The 15,275-nt window shown below is 41.0% G+C and overlaps 1 protein-coding gene across 2 annotated transcripts in view; it reads right to left on the bottom strand.

Moving 5' to 3' along the window:
- Positions 1-15,275, bottom strand: part of CDK6 (cyclin dependent kinase 6) — a 138,271-nt gene that overhangs the window by 31,576 nt on the left and 91,420 nt on the right. For both annotated transcript variants that reach the window (XM_075419335.1, XM_075419336.1), the window contains exon 5: positions 7,862-7,971. In XM_075419335.1, the coding sequence (XP_075275450.1) occupies positions 7,862-7,971 (110 nt within the window). The remainder of the gene's footprint in view (positions 1-7,861; positions 7,972-15,275) is intronic.

Here is a 15,275-nt window from a genome sequence, read left to right as displayed (position 1 = left end):
AAACCATCAACCTCCCACACACCCATATGCACATGAATGGCAGAAGAATAAAGAAGGAAAAGTGCAAAGCGCAGGATTTTGAATGCTGACAAGATCTTTCCAAGGAATGAACCTTCTCCCAGTACAGTTGGTCTGGACTGTGGTGAACTTTTATGGCACTTACAACTTAAATCATTCTTGTAACAAAACAAGATAATTTCCAAAAATGGCAAAAACAAACTCAGGCCAGAACTGTACAGTACCTTGGTTCAAAGGTTGCAAATCAAGCTGTGTAGCTTTTAAGTTCTAAGCTGCAACATCCACCTTTGCTTGTTAAAACAAAGACAAAACAGAAAAGGAAAAAAAAAAAGTTGTTGTTTTAATTTTTCTGCTACCAAAATCTAACTGCAAGCAAGCAGCCAAGTGAATGATTACACTTTCGAGCTCTTGGTCCACTAGATATGTTGGTTTAAGGTTCGCTGGAAAACACCAGATAATGTGATTGCAAAGTCTGTGTTTAAAATTGCTGCAAGATAAAGAGAACAGTTCTCTCTTAAACCACATTTAAGATGTTTGCCAGTTTATACAGAAAACCCAACTTGTAAGCACTATTCATGGCTATATTTACTATGTTGCTTTTTGCCTAGATGTCTCTGCTGTCTTGGTTTTATTATACCTTCCCTCCCCATATCCAGTTATACATCCCTTTTTTTTTCTTCTTTCACGGATTTCTCTTCTACTCCCTCTATTTCTCTCATTTTTCCATCATGAAGAAGATTTGAAAATATATTACAGCTCTCTTCTCTCTCTGCTTTTGAAAGGCATTTCAGAAATGTGTTGAAAGTAAGAGAACAGCGCACAAAAAGGGAGGGTTAAGTTAAGAGCTGAAAAAAGGGTACAGACTTTACTGTATGGAGAAAAACAGCGTCTACAAAGCAAAGCAAAATATTCCTACTTCTGCATAGCTACACTGCCCACTTAAAGCAGCGAGGACTAAATGATCAGATATGTTGAAGCACAGGAAAATAACTGACATAGAATTAAAATGCATCTGAAATGAGACAAAGTCGTGTCATAGAAGTATGCCTCGAACTCCTTACATGGCAGTATTCATATTTTAGCATCTCTTTATTATCTTTAGAGTCTCTTTTCAGGCTCTGTTCATGGTACTATTCTCACGTGTGCAGAAAGGTAAAACAAAACTGAAGTCTTCACTACTCTCAGTTGCCTTTCTTCCTCTTGTGTTCTGTACAGTCAGGATTTAATCTGCGATATCCATACACACAGCAAGAAATTAAAAACCCAGTTTGGTGAAAATTCATAACAGTGTGCAAAACAACTCTTAATAAAGATAATTTTAAAAAGACATGGAATATAATCCTTCCCTAGAGAAATTCTGGTGATTTTTCCATGACTTCTTACCCTACATAAATCATGCTAAGTTTATCCATTGATTTCAGCTTGAGACAGAGTTTTGTTTATGATGTATCATACGAATATGTGGTCTCTCCATTCTGGTCCTGTCCGAATCAAAGTATTTTAAGTGACATCTTTGCCTGCACTGATGCACTTGGGCTATGGCAAAAACATGTGCTGTACTTAGAAAAACAAGCACCATATTATGTTGCATAGTATTTTGCTGCTAATGCTCCAGTATATGATGCTTTACTGTTGATTACAGGCTTTAAACAAATGCTTCTGCTTCCCTCCATGCTTTGAATAATTGAACAATATTGATGCAAAACATTTTTAAGTGATGACATACTGTTACTTAATTTGAAGTGAGGGTCACTTAGTACATATAAATCCTCCCATCAGGTGTGCATTTGCAAAGTTACGGATTCATTGCCTGTTCCTCAAGACCATTACACAGCAAAGGAACTCATCACCAGGAATGACTAACCCAGGATACGTCTGGAGTAGAGGACACAGTACTTCAAATTTCCAAGCAATTCTCCACAATAGCAGAATTTCTATGAATCACTTTCCCCAAAGCCCACTTGCCTCTTTATTTCATTCTCCAGATGAAGAATGTGCTTAGGCAGTTGAGAACCTGTGGTTCTGCTGCTGAACATTGCCTAATTTTTTCAAAGTACAACCTTAAAAGACTACGTCTGTGAGAGATCAGCACCTGTAGGAACAGCTAATTCAGAACAAATGAGCACATGATGAAACTGATGCTAATTAGAAGAACAGACACAAGGATGAACTGGACTGCAGATCTCTTACGAGCTAAAAGCTGCTCGTCCCACTCAAAGCACCAGAGAACCTGTAGGCTCTGTTATGAGTTATCACTTAGCTGCCTGCTAGTAACAAACGGAAGTATGTACCTCCTTCTCTGGATAAGGGCATGCATGCAGTAGCTCACATACTCATGGCGTGACTTCCTTTGAAACTACTTTTTATGTGTATGTGTGATATTTTGGCAGACAGATAACAACAATCATACTGATTGGCTTACATTCTTGCAAATTTAGCTTGAACACACTCTTTTGCTTGTGCTACACAGTGTCACAAAGATCAGAAGAGAGACACTGGGAATTCCAGCCTCAGCTCTTCAACTGACAGTTCTCCATATCTTCCATGTACATTGCAACCCTTATTTTGATTGAAAGTCTCACAGTCCCGAGAAGTTTACCTGTTGAGGTTTATATTTCACATATAGGACAACTGAAAGCTTGTACAAGACCACGGAAAGAAGTGCAAACAATGTATGGAAGCTGGGACACTATGCAATACCCTCTCCTCCTCGCCAGTTTGCAACACTGTCTTTCACAGAGATCCCTCCAACTGAGTGCTGTACTATGCACATTAACAGAGATTAGCTCTGCCACCCTTTGTGCCACTCTGCTGCACTGAATTGTTTCTAGAGAGGTCACAAGCCTCTTTGAAGTCAAGGTTAATTTCAACAACTATTTCAGGGAAGCCAAAACTTTACCACATGATCCAGCTAAAAAGAGTTATTCCTTTCACTCAGCAACAGAAGTTCAAATTTTCCTATGCAGCTTCAGTTTTTGGAGACAGCTTGAAAACAGGTGTTCCTGTTACTCTTGGCTGTTTTCTTCTGCAACCATTTGACCACATTTACCCCACAAGGCATCAACTGAAACTTAAGCTGCAGAGCTGACCGCTCTTCTCTCGCTCACAGGTAGAGGTGGAATCCAGGGGCAGGTGGGTGCCCTGTCTCCTTCCACAGCCCTATCCTGCCACCTGGTTCTGGAGTCGACACAGAAAAAGCACATACAATCAATCTGATGGCTGCATTTCAAACTCTACTAATAGCCTGTGGCTTGTATGGAAAGGGGAATAAAGATTTACTATATTTCAGTGTGAAAGATACTTTAAAATTATACTGCAAGATGTTGTGTCTAAGAATGAGTATGAATGTCTTGCTAGTTTTTTTAAGCTTGTTAAATGTTTATGATTAAAGGCAGCCTGTAGGTCACAAATCCAGTGCTCACATCACATCCTGATCACAAGATGAGGCTCGAAGCTTTGATTTCATCACATCTGTACACATTACCTACAGCAACAAAGTCCTGGGCTCATGGCTTTTCGCATGCAATGATATAACTCCTCTAATTGGACAAATTTATACCCTTGAAAGATGACCCGCATGCCTATAGCTTGTTTCCCTATGCCTCTTGTTTGTGCCCATGAGGGAACTTGTCCCATCATAGGTATTTTAGTAAAGTCACACATCTCTTTGCTGCTACAATTGTCAAGCACAGTTGGTAAGGCAGTAACTGTCTCGTGTATTAGGAGCCGGCAGAGTAAGCTGAAAAATGAGACAACTGCTAAAAACATGATTTAATACTTAAAAATGAATAAATAATAACCTCATACTATTTGTGCCAATCTTGTGGCTTATGACATTCTGGGACTGATGATCTTACCAACAGCAGGCTGATTAAAACACCATGAAGCTAGTACATGAATGGTCTCCATAAGAAGCTCACGTGCATGGAATTATTTTCCCTCTTGTCTGGATGTAGCTTGGGGCACTGAGATAATACTGTTTTATTTTTGGTTTGGAGAGGCGGAAAGGTTTTTTGGGAGAGCACTGTCTTTCAAGTTTTGGGTTTGAATTGATACCTGTAATGTTTGTGAAGATTACACATGCAGTCACAACACTGGCCACTCTCAAATGTATGACTTCTTCAGCTTGACTCGGCTACGAATATAACATAGGCTACAAAAATTCTCTTCTGATGATTTTTATCTCTATATTTACTACAAAGACAGACAAACTCCACTGCTTGTGCAATATTATAGTTCAAATTGCCTAGCTGCAATTCTTATATAGAAGTCTGACTCATTAGGCCCACATACACATCTGCTAACACCCTAGTCTCTGCAGGATCGAAATCATGTAAGACTGTGGTTTTGAGGACTGGGCATGTATAGATGCACTAAGAACTAAGCATCGACACACTTCCACATTTTTATTCAAGACTGCCTACTCAGAAGAGAGTCTAGGACCTGTGATCTCTGCTTTCTTTATAGGTCACTTCACCCAGATTCAGATTCCAGTCTTCCTTCCCCTCTCACACTCACTCACCTTGATTAGGTTTTGCCTAATCCAAGCAAGAAGAGAGACAGTCCCTTTTTCCCTAAAACACCAGTCATGGCTTCCTGCTTTGGAGCCGCCCGCAGTCCTTGAGCCAGCTGGAAGAGTTTCATGTATCCAGACAGAAGTGGATGCTACTCCCATGCTTGCCTTTCTCTTTAATGACTTGTTCACTGAGTAGGAGGCACAAGGCCCTTTCCTACTGGCCAGGAAAATACTCAGCCTCAGAAGGAAAACCTTTGTATAAGTAATCCTTATTTTTACCTAAACATTAAAGAAAATGTTAAACTTCTTGCTGTGCCAAATGATGCCTCTAGGCCATCTGGCCCTCATCAGTCCTGCCAGCTGTATTTCTGAAGGATTCTGTGATACAGTAGCAAGACGTAGCATACCTTACAATTTTCCTTACTGGTTATTATCATCAATGCACCATAGCTTTTAAATCACAATGAAAAGTCACTGTGACAAATATATTTACACTTTCATTAGGTAAGTACAGTCCATCCAAATGTGTCTAGAAGTTACTGCAACCTACTTAACTAGATATGAAATTTAAAACTGAAACCACCATATAAAGAAATTTTCAAGTAATACTTTATCTGGGGGTGCTCTCATCAGCAGTGCACATGGAGAGAAAAAGATGCACAAGGTGGAATAGTTTCTGCATACATAACACATACACCTGAGTACTGAGCAATTTATTGCTGATCTGTAAGTAGAGACCGGGTCCTTGGGAATCTGTGTAAGGGGTTTCAGGATATAACCTCTGTGCATTGACATATGCAGACGCCTACAAATCTGCACCATAATTCAGATGTGCACGTTTTAAATATAGCTATGACTTTATACAAACCTCAGATTGCAGTAGGAGCAGAGTCCTCAGCTGAGAAGTGTAATTTGTTTAGCTGAATCAGCCAAGATGAGAGAAGTGTTCAAACTTACTCTAGGTGCATCTAGACACAGATCTATTTATTTTATTTTTTTGTGTCTATAATTTCCTTTATACACTTCAATATATTTCAAAAAGAAAGCAAAAGAGAGGAGAGAAAGAAGGCAACAAGTACCCAGCAAGACAGTAAAAATAAAAGGTTGTCTTAATGTCAAACCAACATCTACTTCCAAGCTTTAGCTGCATTCTCATACTCTTACCTTATCAACACCAGTGGAAATGCAGATGGGTGATTACCCAAGGGCACTACCCTTCATCAGCAGAAATAGCTGTTGCATTTATTCAATCTTTTGGAAATAATCCATGGAGTTTGCAAAATTTTACAGTTTATTGCTACCAAGGTCACAGTAACATGGGTTTTCTTTTGCAATCCATCAGGACAATCAGAAAGACAACATGTATCATACAGAGAGTATTGCAACATTAACCCAGTACAACAGTCCACAGAGACAGCATTCAGTGCTGTTCATTGTAGCTTTATGGCAACGAGGCTTTAGATTAGTCTTCCAAATCATGCTTGTATACTGAAGTATGTGAAAGTCATATTGTTTCCAATGAAACAACATAGTACATACAGATTTGGCAGATTCCTGACCTCTACAGTTTCTGACAGTCTTCCAAATTTAGGACTGAGAATGTCAGACTGACCCTGCATTTGGCAAGAATAATACAAGTCCTGGTTTTATCAAACTCTGCTTCAAGTCAGATCTCATTTCTACTAAATAAGAAAATCTCTGATTTTGTAATATTAATGTAATATTTGCATTTGTAAACAAGTAGAAAATTTAACTGTCTCTAATTTAATTTATGATGTTAGATTTGGGGATTTGGAGAGTCAGTGAGACTCATACATCATAAAAGGAAAAATAAAATTAAATTGGTGGTACTTGTATATGGCAAGAGTTCTCATCTGTCAGAATACTGCACATTAAATGAGAAAAAAATCAGAGTTTTGAGCACGTAATAAAGTTTTGTGTTCAGTTGTTTGTCTTGTATCACTCTTATTGCAAATTATAAAATGAAGTTGTTGACTCTACTATTTAAATCTGAAAAAAATACCAACGGCTTAATGTTATTGTGAACCTGGCAGTATATGGGATAAAACTAAATCGTTGAAAATTTGCAATGGAGGGTTTAATTGGTACTCCTAAAATCCACATTCTTTTTTTCTTTCATTTTCTGACCTCATTTCTGAGTCAGAGACAGAGAGGGTGGAGTATACTAATTCTACCCAGGCCATTTGACCAGGCAAGAAGCCCAAGAAAAATGATTTTTCCATATACTAACATTAATAAGTAGTAGAATCCCAAAGTTATTTTGTAAGACTTCAATTAGTACTTTGAACTTCGCATTGTATCAATTAAATAGTTATTTCTCAAGACCCTTGCAGTATGGCTTCTCCTTGTAAATTATATTGATTTTGGTTTTTAAGCCACTCAGTGTATCATTTTCTTTCACATTTTCTTTATGTATATTCTTTGATTTCACAGCAGGTGTAACAAAATGCTATAGTTTCTACAAGGAGATCACCCAGGTGATGGCAACATGCACTTTTTGCAGTAAGTGCAACCAAAATGCATGCGATTGTGTTAATATCGAGACAGATTTACTGTGTTACGGTTCTTGGGTGTTTTTTCCTCTCCACACCCTACATAGTACAACCTCCATATTAGTGTCCTTCCATAGGGAAAGACCAGTACACAAATGTTCTGCTTGCATTCACAACTCATTCGCATCCAGCTGTAATATTGTGTAGCGAGGCAGTTCTGATAGCAAATTTAACTGAACCAGCAAAAAAAGAGTTTTTTATCTGTTTTTTTCTGGACTACATTTAACTGTCTATACCCCGGCCAAATGGCTCAATCTTAAAAGAATCCTACCTCTGTTTCCTACCTCTAGGAATCAACTTTACAGTGACTTCTGAGATCTCAAATACACCAAGAGCGGACAACGAGCAAACACCTGATGCTCCAATGCATAAACGCTAGAGGAAGAAAACTCTGCGGACCACCATAGCCTGCCTTCCTCAGGGTAGACACTTCCCAGAATGCAGCTTTACTCAAATTGATCAACAGCCACTCTAGCCCACTTTTATGTGCGTCTGGATTCATGTGTAACAGGAATATAACAACGCTCGTACAGGCTTTACCAAGAGCTGAGGCAGGCTCCCATCAAAAAGGAAAGACTCTGAGATGGCAACAAGTACGAATTCGCAATGGGCATTTACATTTTGCACTGCAAATAAAACATCCTATAAGGCCTCTCTAATACAAATATGATCCAGTGGATTGTACCAGACACTACTGCACATTTTTTCAAATTTCAAATTAAAACCATAAAGAAAATAAAACTGTATTTCTTACTTTCGACGGAACATTTCTGCAAATATGCAGCCAACACTCCAAAGATCAACTGGTGTTGCATAGCTGGACTGAAGCAAAACTTCAGGAGCTCTATACCACAAAGTAACAACCTGTAAAACAAAAAGGAATGTAAGAGAGAGCACACTTAGCTACAGAACTACAACCTCGTAAGTGTTATGTACACAGCTCCCATTTTGTTTAGGACAAGAGGCAATGGCCTCAAGTTGCATCAGGGGAGGTTTAGATTGGATATTAGGAAAAATTTCTGTACTGAAAGAGTGGTCAGGCATTGGAACAGGCTGCCCAGGGAGGTGGTGGAGTCACCATTCCTGGAAGTGTTCAAGAAATGTGTAGATATAGCACTTCAAGACATGGTTTAGCAGGCATGGTGGTGATGGGTTGACAGTTGGAGTTGATCTTAGAGGTCTTTTCCAACTTTAATGATTCTATGAAAAGGATAAATTTATAGAGAGCTGCTCTCTTGGTATGGAATTTCACAGGCATATAATTCTAGTTTAATCCAAATTGTAAAATCTCACAGATTAGGGCAAACTGGTTTGGCCAGTGCATAGAAAAGGGTCCTGTATGGAAAAATCTCATTATGTGTAGCTGCAGTGACGATGAGTCGGAAAGTGAGACCACTTCTTGTTACGAACAATGCGGTTCAGGGTACAAGAAAAATACGGTATCAGAGTACAGCGTCAGTGTGATATTACAATATCACAGCACACTACCAGAACAACTTTTTGAAGCTTTTGCAATTTACAGAACCCAAATACTTTCCAGCGGAGATCTGGACTCTCTGTAGAGCAAATGTTAGTCTATTGAACAAGGCCTGCTTTTCTTAAACAAATTTTGTGGATCCCTTAGATGTAGTCACCAGAGCCAAACTGGAAATGCATAAGCTGGGGAATGCTGTGGGTTTACCCATAGGACAAACAAAATCCTGTAGCCCATGTCTGTCCTAAGTCCTTCATAGTTTATGTATTATTTTTGGTAAAAGAAGTGGGTTTAGCTCAAGTGTATGAGCCAACCTGGGCAAACATGTCTGCCCTGTCTCAAAAGTTCTCTCTTCATTTTGAACTGAAGAAATTATAACTTATTTTTTATCAGTTGGATACATATGAAGTCAAAACCTTCCCAAAGCTGTCCCTTACCAAAGGCATTCAGTGCTGTCCAATGTGGTTTCCTCGCACACAGAGGTACCTTAAACTGTCAGTTTTCAACTGAGCAACACAGCACAGGGACCCCTGGCAGATCCCCGACTTTTATAGTTGTGTGAGTGACTCTGCCCACATGCTGCTGCTACTTCTCTCACAATTTATTTCCAGACAATATGCTCTTTCCTAGGGACATATGCCACGTAAAGCAACTGCTTTCAGACTGTTCTTGTCCTGCCACTCATGTCGCAACACGTTGTAGAGACCCAGTGGGAATTTTACTGGCACTGCTCCATGATGTACTTTTATGAGTCCTGCACACTGCACCCACAACAGAGACCGGACAGTTTATATTTATCCTTTTGTTTCCCACAAGTAGACCAAATACAGATGAGGCTGACTGCATCTTCAGTGTATTTAAGAAGAACACAAGGAGCTTCTTCAGAGTCCTGCGTGAGCTATTATATTTCTAGAATATAATCTCAGAGCCATGGGAGTATCCCACTCCTAAATGCAGTTATAATCCAGCCATAACGACACATGATCATGAGCTAAAGAGCAATATTTTCTTAGTGTGTGCTATAATTTAAACCACTGACTATTAATCTGGGGGCAGGGAGGGTCTCCAGTTGGTTTGTTTCTCCCACAAACTCAAAGGTGGGAAATGCAGAGTTCATGAGGAGCATGAAACAAAACAAAAACACTCAAAAGAAACAAGTGCAAAGATAAGAATCAAAATAGATTTTAAAATTATGTTAACAAGGATAGCAAGTTCTGAATTTCAAGATCAGAACAAAGAAATGTGTAAGAAGAGTGGGGCTTTTTTAATGATAACAATATAATTTTCTTCTAAGCAAAAATAACAATAGAAGTAATCAGCTGCATTTGCTGGTCAAAGCCAGCTGAAACAAAAGCAAATACATTTATTACAATTATTACATGCCCTGACAGACTTTGGAACTACTGAATGGCTATTGAAGGGAGGTTCACGGATATTTGCACAAGTGGTCGTATTTGCTAACGGTCCTTTTAAACACTTTGATCTCTATTCATAAAATTTGTGTTTGAAACAGTTCAATTAACACAGTACAAAGTACTGCACTGGCAAGCTAGACTTCTAGATACCTCTCCACAGAAACAGATTCCTGTGTGGAAGTTGGGCATTATTTAACTCCATTTGTCTCGTTCCTGATTTAGTACCACACCAGTGACGCTTTTCCAAAATATTTCTCTCTACATAAACCAGAAAAGCTTTACTGGAGCTGCCCTGTCTGAGTCAGAATTCCTCCTAAAATACATACGTATTTTTCCTGATGCAGATATACCTCTCAAACTGATCCACACTTTTATTCTCTCAGGACATTTGTGGAAAAGCTTATCGGAGAAATGTTGCTTTGAGAAATTAGATACAACAATTTCAAACCATTGTTGTCAGTGGCTGGGCACAGTGTTAGGAGCAAGAGCTGTGTGATCTCTGATCTGCAGGAATACCACCATTCCTGCTTTGAGAGCCCCACGGCTCTTCCCGCACAGAGTCAAAGGGTGCTTTATTTTCCCCTGTCCCACCAGCCCTGCCACACTAAGGCTCTGCACTCTCACAGGCAAAGGACTGGAGGACGCATGGTTGTGAGACAGTTTGACTACTTCTGACAACCTATGCCCCAAACTGAAGTCCCCTTTCCAGGAAAGTGCGGCACAGGGCAGCTGCTCCTTTCCTGAGAGGAGCGTGGCAGCTCGTGGCCGGTCCCCAGGTGCTTGCTCAGGGGGAACAGTGCTGTTTTCAGCCGGCTGCGGAAGCGTGCAGCATGTTAGCTGCTTCTCCCACGTGACCACTTACGGACACAGTTCCCCAAGCATTTGCACCCTGCTACGCTCCATGCATGCGTACACAGGGGACTGGGAGATTTTACTTCTGAGTAATCTGGAAAATAAAACCTTTAAAAAAAATTATTTCCAAAGTCTTACAGTTAAATTCCAGCAAATGCCTGATTGCTTTATAGTCAGAGAGGAAGTAATCTGTGTTGAGCTGTTTTGACACACTCTGTCATTACTGTGTAATTATAAAAGTGACAAAGTAACATTTATGGTTTGTAATATGCATATCTGTGTTTCAAAATGCAAACCTGAAAGGGATCAAAATGTACTAAATGCCCGTTTCCACACAAATAATGCTACAGATGACTCTTCCAGTAGTCAGGGTCTTCTCCTGAAAAGCACAGGATGATGCAGATGATGCAGTGGTTTTGACACAGAGTTTCACACTCTCTTTCTCTTACCATAGAAACCAAGAAAATATTTGTGGACATTCCATTAACATTTGCAGATAAGTAGAACTGAAAATCATTCTGCACACAAGATGTGGTGAGGCCGAACAACTAGATCATCGCTTCCTCTTTAGAACAGTTCTGACTTAGAATGAAAAAATGCTTTGCTTAGGAAAGCCACACCACCAGTGAGACAGGCTCCCCCCTCAGAGTTAGAATTGAAACAGAGCTGCTTGATAAAGCTCCATTTTTAGGATGAAAAAAGCAAGCACCTGCATCGGTACATTTCACTTACATTCTGCCTGTCCTGAAAATCTGACCCACACATAATGTGCCACACGGTGACTTCTCTGTAGGACAAAGAGCTTGCGCTCACATGCTGACGGAGATCCTAAATTCAGCGCAAGACTCCTAAATACTTGGGAGGTTGAAGGCTTTAGTGAGCATGTCACACTGCCTTCCTCACACCTAATACACTTCCCTCCTTTGCCTCTCTTAGACCAACCAGGTTCCTCCCAGCTGTCCCCTGACCTCTTGGCTCTGCCCCTCTGCCACATGCCAGTGGACCCCCTGACAGCACCACTGAACATGCCGAATGCCCTGCTGCTCCGGTGCAAACACCTGGGTGGACACGGCCTGCTGCCCCACCACGTCCCATGTGCCCTGCCTTCCCTCGCATTCCCCGTCTGCTCCCTTGCACATCTAAACTCCTCCCGAATTTCACACCCCTCCAAATGCTCCTGGGCCAAATTAGCTCCTTTTCTGCTGTTAGCCTCTCAGCCCGCTCTGCCTGCCCTGAGGATATCATATGACATTTGTATTTCATAGATTACACTACATACATACAAAAAGATTGAGAATAATTCACACACTGGCAGGAGTACGCACCTACAGGGGTAACTATGCTCCTCTTCCAGGGCACATTTTATGTTTCCACTATCCAGACAAGATGAGATGATATCAGATAAGAATGGTATCATAGCTGCAGACCACCGCCTCTAACTATTTAATTGTCAATAGATTTAGGCAGCACTTCAGGATGAAAATAAATAAAACATGTATCTGAGAGGCACTAGAAAGAAAAAGAACATCTGCAAAAGTCTACTGAGGCTGTATCTGAGCCCCTAAAGAAGGAAACATGCTCAGTGAGAAGCAAGGGGAGAGCTGTATTTTGAGTCAGATAGAGAACTATATTTTGAAATAAAGCTTTCTGCCTTATTATACCTGTCAGATGTTGCTATCTGGGACCATCTAGCCCCAAGAGTTTCAATCCTGCACTTCATGGTACCTGTTTCTGACGAAAAATCAAATTAATGGTATCTGCTCGCTAGCAATGTGAAGACAAGATGTAGGCATTGTGTCAGTCTCATTTAATTTCCATTTACTTTACAGAGCAGATTTTCACTTTTGGATAACTGCTTAATTTAAATGGATCTGCACCATACACAGCCCTTTCCAAATATAGTTGCTGTCTGCATAGCATACAGTTCAAAAACGACAAAGACAAACAGAGGTTTAGGGATGGGGCTGAGCAACATAGACACAAAAGACTACATTTTGGTTTGCCACAGACTTTAAATACAGACCAATGCCCGGTTGCACAGCTACAGGAACAAAGCAGGGATCAGACTGTAACACAGCCGCTATGTCTGTGCTAGGAAATTAAATGGGACAGGAAATGTTCCTCTGGCACCGAGACCAACAGGCACAGAGTGGCCTATGTCCATATTATTAAATTCTCAGCCTCCCAAAAAAGGTGACCGCATGCAAACTGCTTATTGGGAATGGTCTTTGGTCCATGCTTAACTGTGCCTAGGGGACTGTCTGGGGAAAGGCTGGTTGGCATAACTCAAAATCATGCCAGGAACCATTCTAATAATGTAACAGTATAGACAATTGAGCCCCAGTACCCACGAATGTTTCCTGGCACTCTTTAATCTACCAGCCAGTGAGTCACGCTGTGGCCTCGGGTCTTCCTTTCACTCCAGAGAGCAGGCGTTTTGCTATGCTTCCCTCATCTCTGCTGAATCAGAGGGGGGTCCAGGAGGGCGATGGGGTGGGGGAGGCATGACCCACTCCTCATCTCACCCAGCAACTGATCTTACTTTACTGCAAGTGTGTTGTACAGGTCAGATGAAGACATACTGCAACTGCTTACCATCTATGAGGAGAATCTGACTGGCCCACATGTCGACATCTTCCTTTTAGACATCTAAAGCTGGATGAGATTAATTCTACTCTAGTTAGTTCTGAGGGGACTTTGAAGAGGCCTATAAAACCCTTTAAAACATTAGCTTCCATAGAAATCATGCCACAAAAACAATTAGCAGAATGTTTAAATTCATACAAAGTATCCTTGAATCCAAATAAAAAATCTTCTTCAAAATCTTTTGCTTTTATGATTGTGATTTCTACTGCACTCTTCTTGGTGCTGATTTTATTAATTACATTTGCCCTTAGACACCGGCTCATTTCATTGCTTAAAGCAGTTCAGCATCATGAAAGATTATTTGTAATTTTTTTTTTTAAGCTCCCTAACATTGTTCTTAAACTCAGTTATTTTGTTCATTTCTCACTAACGGGGCTTTCACATTATCTTTGGGGCACCTTTTTGACTCTTTTTAATTTATTTTTGTCCTTTCATTTTGATTAAAAATGAGGGAATATAGCTAGAGAATATACAGTGCAGTATGTAGAATATAGCTCTTTGGTGTTGCTTCGTGGTCTCCCAACCTCACAAAAAACTGTCGCTTCAAGTTGTTCAGGAGGATTTAAAGTGGAATCTTTCTAACTTCACTATAGAGATGCTCCTGCATGGCTGCTTCTTCAGGTCTGGGATGCTAAAATGACTTGCACAATTTTCTTCAAACTTTGTAGAAAATTTTTTCTCAGCCGTATGACTAAGCCTGACACATTCACCACAGACTAGCTGGAGAGGACAGAACTACAGATGGCTAGAAATCTGGGCTTGCATATTGATTGAAACCTGGCTTCAATCTCCACCGTGAACTGACTCTCTCCCTAACGCACCTCCCTCTTGCTTGCTAGAAACACTGTGCTGAACCTCCACAGAGTCTGACAACAAGAAATGCAATTTCTTAAATGAATATGCTTAAAAATGGCTCACTGATCTGACCATGTAACATTACTTAAAACGAAGTCAATGCAATATTACAAGTTGCTTAGGAAAATAAAGAATTTGTCTAATCATGTTTCGTCACCTGCAGTTTGGAATAGTGACTGACAACCAGGACTGAGCAGGGCAGAGGTGGCAATTCAGAAGGTAGGTGACACTCAGTTACGAGGTAATGGCATTTCTGCACGATCACAGACTCTGGCACTTGCCCTGCACGCTGCTCTGCGTCTGCCCGGGCAGCCCGAGGCAGCCCTGCTCCGCACTGTGCGGGCAGACCTCCGGCCGCCTCCAGCCCTCTCAGTGCCCACTCCCCCCTTGGCTTTTCTGCTCCAGCAGTGGGGACACTGCCCACCTCCCCTTCCCCTCCATGCCCCCAGGGACACCCCACAGACCTGCAGGAGCACCTAGGCCATGCAGGGAAACTTTTCGTCTGTGTGTGAGTCCCAGGATACCAGGGAAATGCCAGTCTGGAGTGTGCTGGAAGGCTGGAGAGCAAGGAGAGAGGAGATGAAGAAGGGAGAGAGGGATGATGATGCTTCGCTGCACCCTGCAGCACCTTGCATGGCAACCTCCAGCACAGGGAGACAGCCCTTCCAAAACCTGCCTCTCCAAAAGGTGTAACAAGGCCAAGACAGGTGATGGTAGCGTAGGCTTTTTAGCCTTTGTACAATGACTTCAACATATTTTTCATCCCTGGTTTGGAAGAGGAGTGAGTCTGCTTTCCTTGCTGGGGACTGCCTACTGTATTTTCCCATCACTATCCTTAAACCATTCGCTAAGTATTCTGCGTTTATAAAGCAAGCCTTGGATACTCTTTAATCTATCTCTGAAGACCTATTATTATTTCTAACTGT

The sequence above is a fragment of the Opisthocomus hoazin genome, chromosome 4 (assembly GCF_030867145.1).
Source record: "Opisthocomus hoazin isolate bOpiHoa1 chromosome 4, bOpiHoa1.hap1, whole genome shotgun sequence".
Lineage (NCBI taxonomy): Eukaryota > Metazoa > Chordata > Aves > Opisthocomiformes > Opisthocomidae > Opisthocomus > Opisthocomus hoazin.
The sequence above is the reverse complement of the archived record's forward strand: the minus strand, read 5'-3'. Positions and strand labels throughout refer to the sequence as shown.